Source organism: Barbus barbus, assembly GCF_936440315.1.
Source record: "Barbus barbus genome assembly, chromosome: 8".
NCBI lineage: Eukaryota > Metazoa > Chordata > Actinopteri > Cypriniformes > Cyprinidae > Barbus > Barbus barbus.
The window spans coordinates 25,753,533-25,770,998 of NC_136736.1; the positions used below are offsets into that span (position 1 = coordinate 25,753,533).

General features: G+C 37.5%; 1 protein-coding gene across 1 annotated transcript in view; it reads left to right on the plus strand.

Annotated features, from left to right (window-relative positions):
- The window catches only part of LOC306873368 (zeta-sarcoglycan-like), a gene marked incomplete at both ends in the record, with an annotated part of 328,143 nt that extends 312,384 nt beyond the window's left edge, over positions 1-15,759 (plus strand). The window contains one exon of the mRNA XM_079422618.1: positions 15,562-15,759. Coding sequence (XP_079278744.1) covers positions 15,562-15,759 — 198 coding nt within the window. The remainder of the gene's footprint in view (positions 1-15,561) is intronic.
- Positions 15,760-17,466: the final 1,707 nt, after the last annotated feature.

Below are 17,466 nucleotides of genomic sequence, written 5' to 3' on the forward strand. Positions count from 1 at the left end.
CCGCTGACCCTCAACACTGGTGCTCCTCAGGGCTGCGTCTTCAGCCCACTCCTGTACTCCCTGTACACACATGACTGTACAGCAACACACAGCTCCAACGTCATCGTCAAATATGCTGACGACACAACGGTGATAGGCCTGATCACTGACAACGATGAGACGGCCTACAGAGAGGAGGTGAGAACCCTGACTAAATGGTGTCAAGAGAACCACCTCTCACTCAACATCGACAAGACCAAGGAGCTGGTGGTGGATTTCAGGAGACAGAGCAGAGAACACACACCCATCACCATCGACATGACACCTGTGGAGCGAGTAAACAGCTTCAAATTCCTCGGTGTTCACATCACTGAGGATCTCACATGGTCCGCTCACACAGATGCAGTGCTGAAGAAGACACACCAACGCCTCTTCTTCCTGAGACGGCTGAGGAAGTTTGGAATGAGCCCCAGCATCCTCAGATCATTCTACACCTGCACTGTGGAGAGCATCCTGACCGGCTGCATCACCGCCTGGTTTGGAAACAGCACTGCTGGCAACCGCAAAGCGAACTGCCCGTCACATTGTTGGAGGTGAGCTTCCCTCCCTCCAGGACATCTACACCAGGCGGTGTATAAAGAAAGCCCGGAGGATCATCAATGACTCCAGCCACCCGTCCCACAGACTGCTCTCTCTGCTGCCCTCAGGAAGACGTCTCCGCAGCATCCGATCCCGCACTAGCCGACTGAGGGATAGCTTTTTTCCTCAGGCTATCAGGCTAATGAACAGTCGAAATTAATACACCCTACAGCACACTCCCACTTTACAATATACCACGCACTGCACTTTAATTCCATACAGTTCAAACTGGACTACCAGTACACTACTGCACAAATACAACAATCTTTTTGCCAGCACTGGATACCATCCAATGCACATCCATGACATTTGCACATCCGGTTTATATATAATCTGCTGCATCTTCGCATATTACTGTGTGTATATAACGTAGAATGTGTACTACATACTGTGTATAATGTGTATCGGTAACTGTATGTCTGTCTAATAGTACACTGTGTGTACTGAGTATATGTATGTGTATATTACACATTGTCATCTGTATAAGTCTGTACGTATGTATGGTAATGTCTATATGTAAATTGTTTCTGCAGTGTCTGGAGCACGCTCTCAAGAATTTCACTCACGAAGGCACATGTGCTGTGGTGATGTGACAATAAAAGTGATTTGATTTGATTTTGATATTGAAGATTAACAACATGGGTTTGGAACAACATGAAGCAAGTTGAGTAATTTATAGCATAATTTTCAATTTCTGTTCATTCAGTAATTAACGAACACTTTAAAACCTCAAACAGCAACATGTTTCAGTCTGGTAGTGTGTTAGAGACTTTAGTTGAAGATCAAGTCAAATTTTATGAGCAATTTGTGCAGAATTCCCAGTAAATCCCAAAGCGTTCAAATACGTTTTCTTCATCACAGAAGCATTATTACTGGTAGAGCATGTACTGTACTTTTTTATAAAGAGCTCTGAAGGTGTCTAATGTTCACATCTCATATAATGTGTTTCATTAAATCTTCTGTTTAAGTGGTAGATGTGACTTCAGTACAGTCTGGTCAGATGTAAGTGGTTCATGTCCTCAGTAATTGCCTCATCCAAACAATTCCTAACTTCAGATCTTTCTCCTTTCCTTGTTCCTGAGCTTGATTTTCCTCTCTGTTCTTCATCTTCCTGTTTTACACTCATCTGTCTCCATCTTTCTCTGTCTACAAACCTAATTCACTGTCCAGTATAATTGCAGTGTTATTGTAATTCCACGAGCACCTTGAACATATTTAGATTATCCATGCTCACCGATCCCCCCTCCCTCTCATTCAAATTAGTGCCGCCATGTCGAGGTGTCTAGCTTTCTTACTCCCCCTTTCTCTTCCGTAGTCTCTCTCTCCTTCTCCCATCTCACTTTAGTAACTGCCCAAGCTATTTAATTAACTTCCACGAGTCCAAGTCATATATCACACTGTTCTGTCACCTATTTGGGCTTTTTTTTCTTCTTCTTTCGTGCCTGAGATAGCAGGATGGTGCTGTGAGGAGTGAAATAAGAGAAAAGTGGTTGATGCACAGTAAGGGTGCTTCTAAAGCTTGCATCATTTCTTAAAGGAATTGTTAAAGTGAGAGCTTCAAAAATGATGCAAAAGCACCATAAATGTGCACTATAGGTCCGACTTGTGCACTATATCCCAATTCTCATGAAGCCATACAATAGCTTTGTGACAAACAGATGTTATTCACTTATATTTTTCCAAAACAGGATCACGAACTTGAGAAAAGGATTGGCTAGATTTGCAAAAGAATCATTAGCGTTTTAAGTGTTAGTGTTTAAAAGTTTGCAGTCTGTAAAACTGTTTTAATGTTTTTTTAAAGACATTTCTAATGCTCACCAGGGCTGCATTTATATCTGTTATATTGTGAACTATTATTACCATTTATATCATTTATATATTTTTTTATTATTTTAAAATGTAATTAATTCCCGTTATGGCAAAGCTACATTTTCAACAGCCATTACTCCAGTCTTCAGTGTTACATGATCCTTCAGAAATCATTATAATATGCTGATTTTGTTTGCAAAAAAACCCCCAAAAATATTTAATATTTTTGTGGAAAGCGTAATGTATTTTTATTTTATTTATTTTATTGTTTTCAGGATTCTTCTATGTGTAGAACATTCAAAAGAACTATCTGAAATAGTACTAGACAAATAATTTTTCTATAGAAATGTATTTACTTTTAAATCAATTGAATGATCATTCTTGCTAAATAAATCAGAAATCAGGCTTATTCATTCAGGCAGTTAATTTATTTATAAATTGGATCAACCAGTTCATTGAAACGATCAGAGTCAAAGAAAAAATCTCTCATGGCCACACTATAGAGCTAATGTGGATGCCAAGTCTTTCAGTAAATAAAGACTATTTTCTTTTTTTCATCTCACAAAGCTATTGTATGGCTGTAGCATCCTTTTTGAGACTTTTTGAAAAGTTTGCATGTTTTAAGATTTCTCATTTTGAGTTCCACTGAAGAGAGTCTTTTGGAACCCAAAGTCGCTTTGGAATGACATGACATTAGAGTGAGTAAATAATGACTGAATTAAAATTTTTGTCTGCACTAATCTTTTTAAGTTTCTTTTGTAATTTTGCTGTTGTTGTTTTTTCCTTGCTTTCCTTTCCTTTCCTTGTAATGTTGCTGTTGTTGTTTTTCCTTGAGACTCTTTCTGTCTCTCTGTCTCTTTCTCTCTCTGTCTGTTTTATGAACAAGCTCAGTAATTTAGAACAAATGCTCATATCAGCACAATCCCATCCTGTTTTCCCCCATCTCTCCCTGTAATTCTCCAGATGGACGAAGCGCTGAAAATAGATGCCTCTGTCAATTTGGAGAATAGAATCAAGTGCATTAGACAGCTGAGACAAGAAATCAAATCAATGTTGTCAGCAGCCGACTCTTAAGAGGGCAATGTTAAAAAGTTTGGGGTGAGAGAATTAAAGGGGAATGGCTGACTGGGTCCATGTCCTATTGCCTTTTCTCTTCCTGCCATCCATTAAGATCAAGGAAAATGAGAAGTGACTGCTGTATGTGCTCTGATAGCTCTCGTGAGAGAGAGAGAGGGAAAAGAGACCCTGAATACAGTTTCCTTAGGTTGAATTCATTAAAGCTTTGAATTGTAAAATTAAAAGATTAAAGATTAAAACAGCCTAAACTGGTTTGCTGTATTCCAGCCTAACCTGTTTTACTGGTTTTGGGCACTTTTCAGCTGGTAAGACTGGGAGGCCATTTTTACAGGTGACTTGTAAAACAAATTACATTCCAGAGGTGTAAAGATTACGACATGCATATTACATACTTGATTAAAAATACAAATATCTTACAGTGGAAATGATTTCATTACAAGTTACAGGACAAGTCGCCAATCCCTGTACATCTTGAGTAAATGTCTTTATGTATCTGATTTTAACAGAATTTAAGCATTTTACTCGTACTGAATGTAAGCTCAAAGATGCAGTAGTCCTCCTAAGAGACATGCTAGTGGAAAAACAAGAAACAGTGAATGAGTGAGGAGAACGACCTAAATCAAAATAAAACTGAACACCTCAATATTGCAATATATCAAGGCTGACACAACAGTCTCAACTACTGAAGTCTCAGTTAAGCTCAAGTTCTCAAGTCAATCAATATCCTTTACAGGTCTCCAGTATAACGGATAGATAAAATAATGGTAAAATTAAACAGTCACAGCCTACTTGCACTCAACTTTCTGGTTTTAGCTGCAGCCATGTCCTCATCTCATATATGAAGCACCAGCAACTATCTGTGTATGTACTCGCAAACCTGTAAAATGGCTTTGTTGACAAGTTTGGTTGAACAGTGGCAAAACAGACAAGATATAGTACCTTCAGTACACTGTAGATGGCGATACAACTGATTTTGTAGCAGAAATGAACTGCTGCAGAAAATCTTTGGTACAATGCCAAATGTAATGATTAATTGCAATAGATGGGCCATATAATGCTTTTATTTTTGTTAAATTTTTTTTTTTCATTATCCACAACCGATTAATGACGATATGCATTGACTTTAATTACCTAAAAATGACATTAACTGAGTGAAGTTACTTCCTTGCAGTGAGGACATGTAGTGTTGTATTTTTTGTTGTATAATATATATATATATATATATATATTTTTTTGGCCTTTTTTAAGGAAAAAGTTATAAATGACATACAATCATTGGAAAGAGAAAGGGGGGAATAGGATTAGGAGGACATGACACAGTTTCCCCTCTAAACTGCTGCATCAAGGCTCTGATGTCCTTCACTTTTCATATTTATACAAGAACACTGTGTTTTCCAAAGTGTTTATAGATTTGAAATGTGCGGTCCATGTCAGAATGTCTGTTTTGTTTTGGTCTGTGTGATTCCGATATCTTGGGAAACACTTTCAGAATGATTTTTCATTTTTTTTTTTTTTTTCCATCTGATGAACGATAAAAACACTGACACATTCAGAATCAAACCTGCTATCATGAGCTCGATAATTTAAAGTGGCAGATGCGTGTGAGCTTAAAATAAACAGACAATATCCAGTCCACTGGTGTAGACGCTAATATAGTTATCTTCGTAGATATTGGTGTGAACAGGCCTTCAGGCTTGCTGCTTCCATTGTCACTTGCTCTCGTTCTTGTTATGTGTCCTCAATCTGGCAACCCGAGAGATCATTGAGTCTGAGGGAAGGCACAGGAGAAAAATCCCTCTCCAGTATGTTAAATGTGGACTACAGTACCCATTTAACTGCTGGCTGTCAATATTACATATATATTTCATAAATCATTCTAATTCATGCTAATCTGGTGCTCAATAAGTATTTCTTATTACTATCATGTTGGATAATCGTGGAGACAGTGAAACGTTTTTGATTTATAGTTCAAAAGATCAGCATTTATTTGAAATAGATTTTTTTCTAATAATATAAAAGTATTTACAGTAACTTTTTTACAGTAATTTAATGCATAATTACTGAATAAAAGTATCAGTTTCTTAAAAAAATAAAAAATAAATCTTGACCTCAAACTTTTGAATGGCAGTGTGTATATATATGAAATTAGATTAGACTACATCTAAATGAAAATGTTCAACATGAGAGGCTAATTCAATGATTTCACAACCATATAAAAACATTGCTATGCAAATGTCCTCATGATTACCCCAGTAGAGCCCTCAACTAGATCAGTTTTCATTACGACTAAACACCATCACATCATCACCATGCATGAAATTAAGTACCTATTTTGTTGTTGCGCATGTGTTACATGGCAGCTGTGGAGCCTATTAAAACCCCCCATTCTCTCCACCTGAACACTCCCTCTCACTTCAGCCAGCCAATGAGGCAGTGGATATAGATACATATGCCGACAAGCCGGGGAGACAGGGGAGCTGAAGCAGGCATATGTACGCTAATGTTTCATTTGTTTGTGCAAAGCTCCAATATGGTGTCCATTTGAGACCAGCCCATAAGCCCATGCATCTTAATAAAGCCACTAGGGTGTGTGATAGGGACAAAGTAACGAGAAAAACGCTCCTAAACTAGCACCGCCGCCGAATCAGACTCATGTATCAGTGGAAAAATCTATGAGAAGCCCGTGGTGCAGGAGAGATCCTGCGAGGTTAATAATCCAACAGCCAAATTACTGCCAGCGGTTTGTTTTGCCCTTGGGTTGTTTATGCGTGATGGCAGCGAGGTTTTATTTTCTATTATTCTGGAGTATGGAGTCCCACAGCACTTCTCTCTGTCGTGCCTAGAGGTGCTTTTTCTAAAGTGTGGCTCTAAAAAAACAGGGTGGAAATTTCGTTTTTGGAGCGTTTTTATTTGTGCCAACTTCATTTGGGTTTATCCGTCTGTTGTTTCTCTCCTCTCAGAAGTCTTGTGTCAGTTGTATAAAATTCTTGTGTTAGCCATATGGTTGTTTGTAAAAATAAAAATGTTTTTGATGTCACATTATATTCTAATCAGCACATTGACTGTAGGAATTATCCATTAAGAGAAGAAGAGCAAGGCCTTTGTGGGTTCTCTGATGTTCCAGTGATGTATGTGGAACAAATATTCAGTGTGAAACTTGAAAAAGTTTCTTCTGTGGCATCAGACTTTAAACCCTCCTGTTTTGGTGCTGTAATCTTTAATTTAAGACTCAAACCATATCCCATGGAAGTATGTGAATGTAAACATCTTTTTGAAGTGTGTTAGAATGTAATTCATAATGCAACACGTAGTAAACATTAAACACAACACAAGTGCACATTAGCAGACATTAGACATTAAATCGTTCTGCAGTGTAGTTAGTTTTTACATTTAGGTCAACTACTGTGATGAGGGAGCAATGTTTTGCTCCTGGTGGGCATGTTATATAAAGTTTGTTGAATTTTTTAAAAGTTTATAGCTAGCTACCTAAATGATAACACATCTGGTTTAAGGGTACACTGTGTAACTTTTGGCACTCTAATGGTCTGTGTCTTGCAGAAGAACATTGTAGCTAGAGCTAGACAGGTCTAAAATAATCTGAATAGAAACACTTCTTATGGGCATACAGTAGTTATTCAGGATAAGACAAAAACATAGTTTGGATGATGGATTCATTACATCCGTTTTGTAAATTTTAGACAACAACAGCATAGGGCACCTTTAATGGAACAAATATTTTAAGGTAACAAATTTTAATTTTAGTGAGTTATTATATATGCAAAGGGAGGACGATATATATGGACAGCTGTATTGACATTAATCATAACAAATTCTCCTAATGCCATCTTCTATTTTTAATATAAATTATTTTGCATTTAATAAATACATGAAATAAAATTTAATTTATAAAATTTATAGAAAATCTGATAAATTATTATTTTGAATATATATATATATATATATATATATGTGTGTGTGTGTGTGTGTGTGTATATATGTATGTATGTATGTATATATATATATATATATATATATATATATATATATACAAACCCGATTCCAAAAAGGTTGGGACACTGTACAAATTACGAATAAAAAGGAATGCAATAATTTATTTAAGTTTAATCTCATAAACTTATATTTCATTCACAATAGAATATAGATAACATATCAAATGTTGAAAGTGAGACATTTTGAAATGTCATGCCAAATATTGGCTCATTTTGGATTTCATGAGAGCTACACATTCCAAAAAAGTTGGGACAGGTAGCAATAAGAGGCCGGAAAAGTTAAATGTACATATAAGGAACAGCTGGAGAACCAATTTGCAACTTATTAGGTCAATTGGCAACATGATTGGGTATAAAAAGAGCCTCTCAGAGTGGCAGTGTCTCTCAGAAGTCAATATGACAAGAGGATCACCAATTCCCCCAATGCTGGGGCGAAAAATAGTGGAGCAATATCACAGAGGAGTTTCTCAGAGAAAAATTGCAAAGAGTTTGAAGTTATCGTCATCTACAGTGCATAATATCATCCAAAGATTCAGAGAATCTGGAACAATCTCTGTGCGTAAGGGTCAAGGCCGGAAAACCATACTGGATGCCCGTGATCTTCGGGCCCTTAGACGGCACTGCATCACATACAGGAATGCTACTGTAATGGAAATCACAACATGGGCTCAGGAATACTTCCAGAAAACATTGTCGGTGAACACAATCCACTGTGCCATTCGCCGTTGCCGGCTAAAACTTTATAGGTCAAAAAAGAAGCCATATCTAAACATGATCCAGAAGCACAGGCGTTTTCTCTGGGCCAAGGCTTATTTAAAATGGACTATGGCAAAGTGGAAAACTGTTCTGTGGTCAGACGAATCAAAATTTGAAGTTCTTTTTGGAAAATTGGGATGCCATGTCATCCGGACTAAAGAGGACAAGGACAACCCAAGTTGTTATCAGCGCTCAGTTCAGAAGCCTGCATCTCTGATGGTATGGGGTTGCATGAGTGCGTGTGGCATGGGCAGCTTACACATCTGGAAAGGCACCATCAATGCTGAAAGGTATATCCAAGTTCTAGAACAACATATGCTCCCATCCAGACGTTGTCTCTTTCAGGGAAGACCTTGCATTTTCCAACATGACAATGCCAGACCACATACTGCATCAATTACAACATCATGGCTGTGTAGAAGGAGGATCCGGGTACTGAAATGGCCAGCCTGCAGTCCAGATCTTTCACCCATAGAAAACATTTGGCGCATCATAAAGAGGAAGATGCGACAAAGAAGACCTAAGACAGTTGAGCAACTAGAAGCCTGTATTAGACAAGAATGGGACAACATTCCTATTCCTAAACTTGAGCAAATTCTCAGTCCCCAGACGTTTGCAGACTGTTATAAAAAGAAGAGGGGATGCCACACAGTGGTAAACATGGCCTTGTCCCAACGTTTTTGAGATGTGTTGATGCCATGAAATTTAAAATAAACTTATTTTTCCCTTAAAATTATAAATTTTCTCAGTTTAAACATTTGATATGTATATCTATATTGTATTTTGAATAAAATATTGAAATTTGAAACTTCGACATCATTGCATTCTGTTTTTATTCACAATTTGTACACTGTCCCAACTTTTTTGGAATCGGGTTTGTATATATATATATATATATATATATAGTGCATGTGTGAGTTTTATTTTTATTTTTACTGGCCATATAATAATTCATTAAAAAATTCAGTATAAGCAATTTAATTGCACATTTGTTGTTGTTGTTGTTGTTGTTTTTCTTTGCTTTCAAATGTACTTGCAAAAATTTTATTTGTGTAGAGTTGCATTTATGGCATGGAAATATCACACCGCTTCACTCAGTGAATGCGATTACATATTTATATAACTGCAACTTAGTCTTTGTGATTTCATAATCAAGGTAAACCATATTGTGTTCTCAGGCATTGTTAGAATAATAAAAAAAAAAAAGCTACCAGCCAACTTATAACTCACATACATTACTGTTGCATGTGTTGATTTTAGGCCCTTTATATGTATACATACACTTGACTGGTTAATTGCTTAAATGGCCATATTTGTCATGTGGCGTGTGGTACAAACATTATCATTACTGTGTGACACTTTAGCCTCTGTAGAATAATTGGAAAGGCCAGTATGCAGCCCCAGGTCTATAAACCTTTATCTTTGAAAGTTCCAACTATCATTTTATATTAGTAAATCCAGAAGTAAATGAAACGTGCGGCAACTTCACGCTAGAACTGTGTGATTGTCACGGTCATAGAGACAAGAACAAAAGGGATTGAGATCGTAGATCTCAGCAATCTGTCTGTGTTTTATAGCTTGCGATTCCACTCATCTACAGAGTGTAATGGAGTGTGCGGTACACACCAATGACCTCATGAAATCTGATGGGTCACCTATATGTGTTTCTATCCCCCGCCCTTCATTTACCTCTTACCATCCTCCCTAGCTTTAGCTGTCTTCTCTTTCGACCTGTTCTCTTTCATTTGCTGCTTCTCTCCTCCCACTGTGACATGAGAGAAATCATGCATGAAAAAATGTTTGGACCGACTATAATTGGCCTTCCCTACACATATAAGCATTCAAGTTTACGCACACACATTCCCTGATAGTGTTTCCAGAACTGAAAGAGGTTTGTAAACAACGCACCAACTGTTTGTTTTTTTTATCCCATGGTTGACTGACAGTAATTCATACAGACACTTTAATTTGGGTCGGGTGCCATCTTTAATCCTCTCATAAGATGACCTAAATGACTTCCGTTCCGACTTCTTTCCCTTGTGTCTATCTCTCTTGCTCTCCCTGGACGGCCCCCCGTCCCTCTCTCTCGTAGTGTCTCTCAATGGGGGTTGTGATAGCTGTCAGCAGGTGGTGTCATTAGCCATGCCACATCTCCGAAAATTCCAGAATTCCGTCTCTTGGCAGAAAACAGGAGAGTGTTTAAAATGGAATTGGATTTGAGGGTCTGTTTTGGGCCAAGGTGGCACTCACCGGTATTAGGTGACACAATGCATGAGGACATGTCGGCTAACCACATGCCAAAATAGAATTTCAGTAATTTGGCAGTGAAGGAAATGAAGTGATAAAAGCATTTAGAGGACAAATAATATGTCCTTAAAGAGAACTGAGACAGAAGGACATGTAACAAAACTAAGGTCCGGGGCGGCACTTTTAGTGAAATAAAGAATCGAGATTGTGATTAATATAGTTAATCATGAAGTACGGATGATGACATTTCATTTAAGTTCCATTTGCATCAAAACATGTTTGTTTATTTTTATAGTGGTTAGCAGTATTGTAACCAATCACAGGCGTACAGTGGCCCTAAAATGTATTTGGATAATTTGGAGACTTAAAAATGTCTGAATTTATTGCATTAGATACAAATAACAAGTGTCACTTGCAAATAAATGAAGCTTTTCTCAGAATTAATTTCACATTTCAGAGCCTTTTTATCAATTGTTTTTAACCAACTGGTTAAAAGTAATTTCTTTGTGGATGTATGACGGAGTGAAGCACCAAAATGTTTGCAACCGAAAATATTTGTCTGAAGCGGAGTAAATAAAGTTTGGTTTTGGGGTCCCAAATTTTTGACCGAAGCAGTGATGTTTAATTAGGTACATTTTGACTTTTTGTTTCAGTATTTATTTCCCTATCTTCATTTGAATTAACTGTATCAATTAAATGCTAAGATCAGTCTTTTAGTCTGTGCTGTTTTCAGTTGATGCATCAACAAAACATCACATTATATCATACATTATTTGTAGGGTGTCTGCCAGGGGCAGTTCTAGACCCTTTTTAGGTGGGCTTCAGCCCCCCTATTTGTTGTCTTAGCGCCTCTAAAACTAGAATCAGCTATCTGAACGATCAGGCCAGAGCTTCTTCCTCAAGAAAGTTTATAATTCTCGCTTGTTTATCGATCTCAGTGGCACAATTTTCTGTTTCTATTTGGTGTGCTTATACGCACCTTCCCCACACCCCTAAACTTAACCATTGCGTCTCATATGCACACCAAAGTCAGTTTAAATAGCACACCAATCAGCCATTTTGGAAATGTATATTTAAATTTCTGTATTCTGTTGATTTGGAGCCTGAGCCTTGTATTGGACTTTTATGTGCAGAGAATGCCTTTTGTAGTAAATATCAAACACAGGCCATTTCGCTCTGCATGTTGTTTGCAAAAAAAAACAGATCTTACAGATGTGGAAAGCAGATTCTGTCCCTACTTTTGAGATATGGGTAAGGGAACTGGGAATTATGTTACATTTGGAAGAACTGAGATTTATATTAAAAGATAAGTTATCCACTTTCTTCAAGATCTGGAAACCAATAAGACTGTTCTTACAGGCAGACTGAATATATTGGATTCATCTCTTTTAATCAAACTGTCTGAATATACACTATTTGGATAGCTGTTGTTGTCGTCCATCAGGGTAAAAGATTATATATTTACATTGTTGATCATGTACAACATTCCTGATTGTAAAGCACTAGAAGTAACCTTCTACACATTTTTTTATTTTTATTTAATATTTTTGTATTTTTTTTTTTGGGGGGGGGGGGGGGGGGGGGTGTTTTAATATAAAGCTTTAATGCTCTTGGCTTCAAAGTCATGTACAGTGTTACAGCTAAAGGTGTTTGTTTTATTTTCCTGTATAGTACCTATTTTTGTGACATTATGTATGTTGTTTCAAGAAAATTCAAATAAAGACATTTGAAAAAAAAAAATAATAATAAAAAAGGGCACACCAAATAGAAACAGAAAATTGGACCACTGAAACGCACTTTCATGAGATCGGGTCATTCACTTTTGCATCTTCTTGCAAATAAGCAAATACCAAAAATATTATCTCATGATGGCTGTCTTGACGAGTATTCAAGTAAACGCAATCGGTTACGTCTTAAATAAACATAAACAGTTAAGAAAATATTGGATGTGTGTCAGTATAACAGATCCATGCATTTCTTATAATATTAATTAGGCTAATAATATTAATCAAACAACAAAAGACAAACATGAGAATCACTTACTAAGTAACTTCTGTAACTTTAATAGGTAATTGAGTCTAATTACTTCATACAGTAATACAGTTTTCATAAGCACAGTAAAATACTGTTTATTTAGGTAATTTGTGTCGCTGTATCTAATAGATAATCTCTCTGAGGGCTAAAGTCTAGAGAGGAGCAATTGTGGCGCCTCTAGTGGGAAGTCCTGGCCTAATGGTTAGAGAGTCGGACTCGTAATCCAAAGGTTGCGGGTTCGAGTCTCGGGCCGGCAGGGATTGTAGGTGGGGGGAGTGAATGTCCAGCGCTCTCTCCACCCTCAATACCACGACTGAGGTGCCCTTGAGCAAGGCACCGAAACCCCAACTGCTCCCCGTGCGCCGCAGCATAAATAGCTGCCCACTGCTCCTGGTGTGTGTTCACGGTGTGTGTGTGTTCACTGCTGTGTGTGTGCACGTTGGATGGGTTAAATGCAGAGCACGAATTCCGAGTATGGGTCACCATACTTGGCAGTATGTCACTTCACTTCACATCATTTATTAAACATATGCATTATATTAAATACTCATATATTTACTTAATTCCACAGCCCTACTAAAAGGAAAACGGAAATCCGATATGTTCCAATATGGATTAATAGTGAATCCATAATAAAAGAAGGCAAGAATCGTCAGTAGAGGGAATAGTCCATGCCATTCTAGCTATGTGCAATACTTTATGGATCATGAAGTCACTGTAGATGCTTGTCAACCTCTTGAGGGTAATTGCAGACGTGAAAGTGCAATGTTCTGCTTTACTGAAGTGGGCTTCCAGTAGGCTATGTTTTAACTTGTACACTGCAAAGTGTTCTGAAAGCCTTGGAAAGCATTACTGGATGTTGAACTTGACCCCTCCTTACATTTTGATTAACATTTTTTTTTTTCTTTATGCCTCTATACGCCTTTTAAGGCCCATTACTTATTCTGAATAAATATGTTTGCATTTATTTATCCATCAAGGATTTTCCTTTACATTGATCACAATGTTATGTGCTAGTCCTTATACAAATTGTCCTGATCTTACTCCATTTAGAGGAACAAGCATATAGAATTCTTAAAGTCTTTGTTCATATTTAATGCTGGTTGTAGGAGCACTACATTTCTCAATTTGTATTTAAAGAAATCTGTCAAATATGGCAGGTCATCTGAGGACTGCATGTGCATGTCGATTGTATAAAAATCAAAATTCACTTTATATAAGTGTTATATTAAAGTTTGCAGGCCACTCGGAGAGAGCAAAATGAAAAAAAAAAAACTGACACAGCAAAAAGCAAGAGAAACAAACAATGAGAAACAAAGTGAGAGACAGAAAGGGAAAGTGGCTGTGCATTGTCCTGCTGACAGCAAAGCATCATGGGGCTTGTTTGTGCAAATGTTTATAGAGATATGTCCTGTCAACACCTCAGATACCATTACTTACAGTAATTAGTTCTTCCTTGTTTCTGTTTTCTCTCTCTCTTCCTCCTTTGTTTTTATCACTCTCCCACAGTGTGTGAGTTATGGTAAAGATTATTTGGTCTTTCCTAGCTGTCAGAGCCAACAGACTTTTTGGAACTGATAAACACATGAATCAACATATTTATAAATCAAAGGGCAAACAGGCTTTTAATGAAATGTAGGTTATGTCCCTGGTGATGTTCTCTCTCCAGGGCCTTATCTGGGAATTACATTTGTGTACTTCAGGACGAATTAATGTGCCAGGATTGTGTCATGTGTTTTATCATAATCTTACACAGCCAGCATTTTTTTTATATCATATTGCATTTTAGATGTTTCTTCAAGTTTGGGCACTTTTATATCCCAGGGCTTACTTTTTAGTAAAGTAACGCACTAAGCTTAAACTTTATTAAACACACCTTCAGGAGTTATTTGTAATGCTTTCATACATAATGTATTTGTATTTAACCTTGTTTTACCTGGGGAAAATCAATGAAAACTGTCATAATCTAAATTAATCAGATTAATTTTAAATTAATGTCACAACAATTTGGACCCCGAAATATTAAAATCATATTTGTGTTAAAGTGAGAAAAACACTGAATAGACATAACAAAAAGTAGATTTAGTCAATTTGCATCTGAAGTGGCTTTTACATATATTCACACAGACTTGTCAGAGGTGGCATTTACACTACAATTAGGATTGCATAAATAATTATATGAGATGAATGAGTTTAAAAAAAAACATTAATATTGGTACAGTATATGAAATCATTTTCTTAAAAAAATTATATCATGCTCTAAAATGAAACTAAAGCCACCAATAAGTGGCATGTTAAAATGAGTATCACATTTGTAATCATGCAGATATTCAGAGGCAAAATGGCATCCTTGCTCATTTGATATTGCTTTTATTTTATTTCTTTTGTTATGGCTTTCAGAAAGAAATGAGAGACGTGACAGAATTCTCCTTTGATGCATATATACATCACACTCTCATATTTTGATCAAAACATTACTACTTTTCACCTTTTTTCCCAAAGAACTGGCCACTGAGTATCTTTAAAAGATCTGATGCCACTAACCTTGCAAACTTCAACAAATACAGTGTTTTCCGGCAGACTGGTAAAAACGTGTGAATCTTAACTTCTGGAAGCTATGTGAAGCCAGCCATTGAGTTTAGAGCTTGCAAAGCTGGGAAAGTACTAGCCATTTGTATGCAATAAGCATCAGATAGTCAGTGAACAGACTGTGGGGTCCTCTGAAGCTGGAAAACGGTGTTGAGGAGATACTAAGCAACACACACACATGTACACGGACAGAACTGGTCAGACTGATGTGCCTTTCAGGACATTCAGGACAACACTGTTTAACTGTGTATGCTTCACATAATGATAAAGCCTTTCATCAGTGTGGTATTTTTATATGAGTAAATGCAACTTAATCCTAAATTACTGTTATTATGTTGATTTATCTGAAGTCTTTGATTATAACGTCTGTCTTCTCGTATTCTTTACTCTTCCCTTTTTCTCTCCTCGCCTCTCCTCTCAGATCTTTCTAAACGCAAACTCAATCCGTCTTGGAAATCTTCCACACGGGAGCGTGGACCCTTTGCTCGGTCCAGGGACCACGTACCCCAAACAGACTGTGTACGAGGTGTGCGTATGTCCCAGCGGCAAGCTGTATCTGTCTCCTGCAGAGAGCTCCTCCACCTGCCAGACCACCAACAGTGTGTGTCTCTGGAGTTGAGAAAGGTGGGTGGGCCATGGACCACCCAGCACCAGAAAGGCCTTCCTTCATCTTTCCACTCCTGCTCCTTCCTGTCCTCCTCTACTTTCTCTGACCTCTTTTCTTGCTCAAGACATTTCTGTTAAGCCTTTCTTTTATCCACCCATCCATCCGGCTGTCCATATCCCCATCCATTGGTCTGCCTAATATCCATATCTATCTATCTATCTATCTATCTATCTATCTATCTATCTATCTATCTATCTATCTATCTATCTATCTATCTATCTATCTATCTATCTATCTATCTATCTATCTATCTATCTATCTATCTATCTATCTATCTATCTATCTATCTATCTATCTATCTATCTGGCTAGTTATCTATTGTAAAAACGTATGTATATCTGTATGTTTGTGTGTCAGTTTGTCTGTCTGTTTGTCTATCTAGCTAGCTATCTGTCTATCATGAAAGCATATGTTTGTCTGTCTGTCTGTCTCTCTCTTTATCTCTCTTTCTCTCTCTCTCTCTCTCTCTCTCTCTCTCTCTCTCTCTCTCTATGTCTGTCTGTCTGTCTGACTGTCAATCTAGCTAGCTAGCTAGCTGTCTATCTATCATAAAGACATATAACTGTCTGTGTTTATGTCTGTCAGTCAGTCAGTCTGCGTTTCTAGCTAGTGTTAGCTAGCTTTTTTATCATCAAAGCATCTATCTTTCTGTCAGTCAGTCTGTCTGTCTGTCTGTCATGCTAGTTAGCTAGCTAGCTTTTTCATTATAAAAACATCTATCTGTTGGTCAGTCAGTCAGTCTGTCTGTCTGTCTGTCTGTCTGTCTGTCTGTGAGTGAGTCAGTCAGTCAGTCAGCCTGTCTAGCTAGTTAGCTAGCTAGCTTTTTGTCATAAAAACATCTGTCTGTCTGTCTCTCTGTCAGTCTGCTTGTCTAACTAGTTTTTTTTTTTTTTTCATAAAAGCATCTGTCTTTCAGTTTGTTTGTCTGTCGGTCGGTCTGTCTGTCTGTATAGCTATCTACTGTAGCTAGCTAGCTGTCTATCATAAAAGCATTTTTTTATCTAGCAGTCAAACTGTCTAGATATCTAACTAGCTAGCTCTCTATCTATCATAAAAGCGTCTGTCAGTCTCTGTCTATCTATCTCTCTGTCCATCCCCATTTCTTTTCCACATTGACCGTACATCAGTCTTTCCTATTTTTGTCATTTTTGTTTGTCTTCCTCCTCCTCGTCTATTCTCTTCCTCTTTCAGTTTATCCTCTTTCCCATCTTCCTCTTCCCCTTTGTCCTCTCAAGCAGAAATCAGGAATCATTAGGCGCATCTTGGCTCGGTTGAAGCTGCATCTTCCCAATCTGTAAATGGAGCAGAAACTCTCTTGTTTTTTTTTTTTGTGTTTTGTTCCTCTTATTTTTGTATGACCGTCTGACTCAGTGGAGGATTGCGAATGTGTGCCGGGACGCTGGACTGCACTTGTGAATGAGCACACACACAGCGACCCCCAAACGAGCGTCTGTTTTTCTAAAGAAGATACAAAGGTGCCTTTGCTACTGTTAGTAAAGCACATCACCTGCTACTCTCCTTCCACGTGCAGTAAGACTAAACTTTGCTTGGAAAACTGACCGAACGAACCCTCTCCTCTCTTTTAGATCCTGGGTCAAAAAGACACTACGATAAACAGAAAAGAAAACAAAAATTACTTTCCTCTTTGATGTTTCTTTT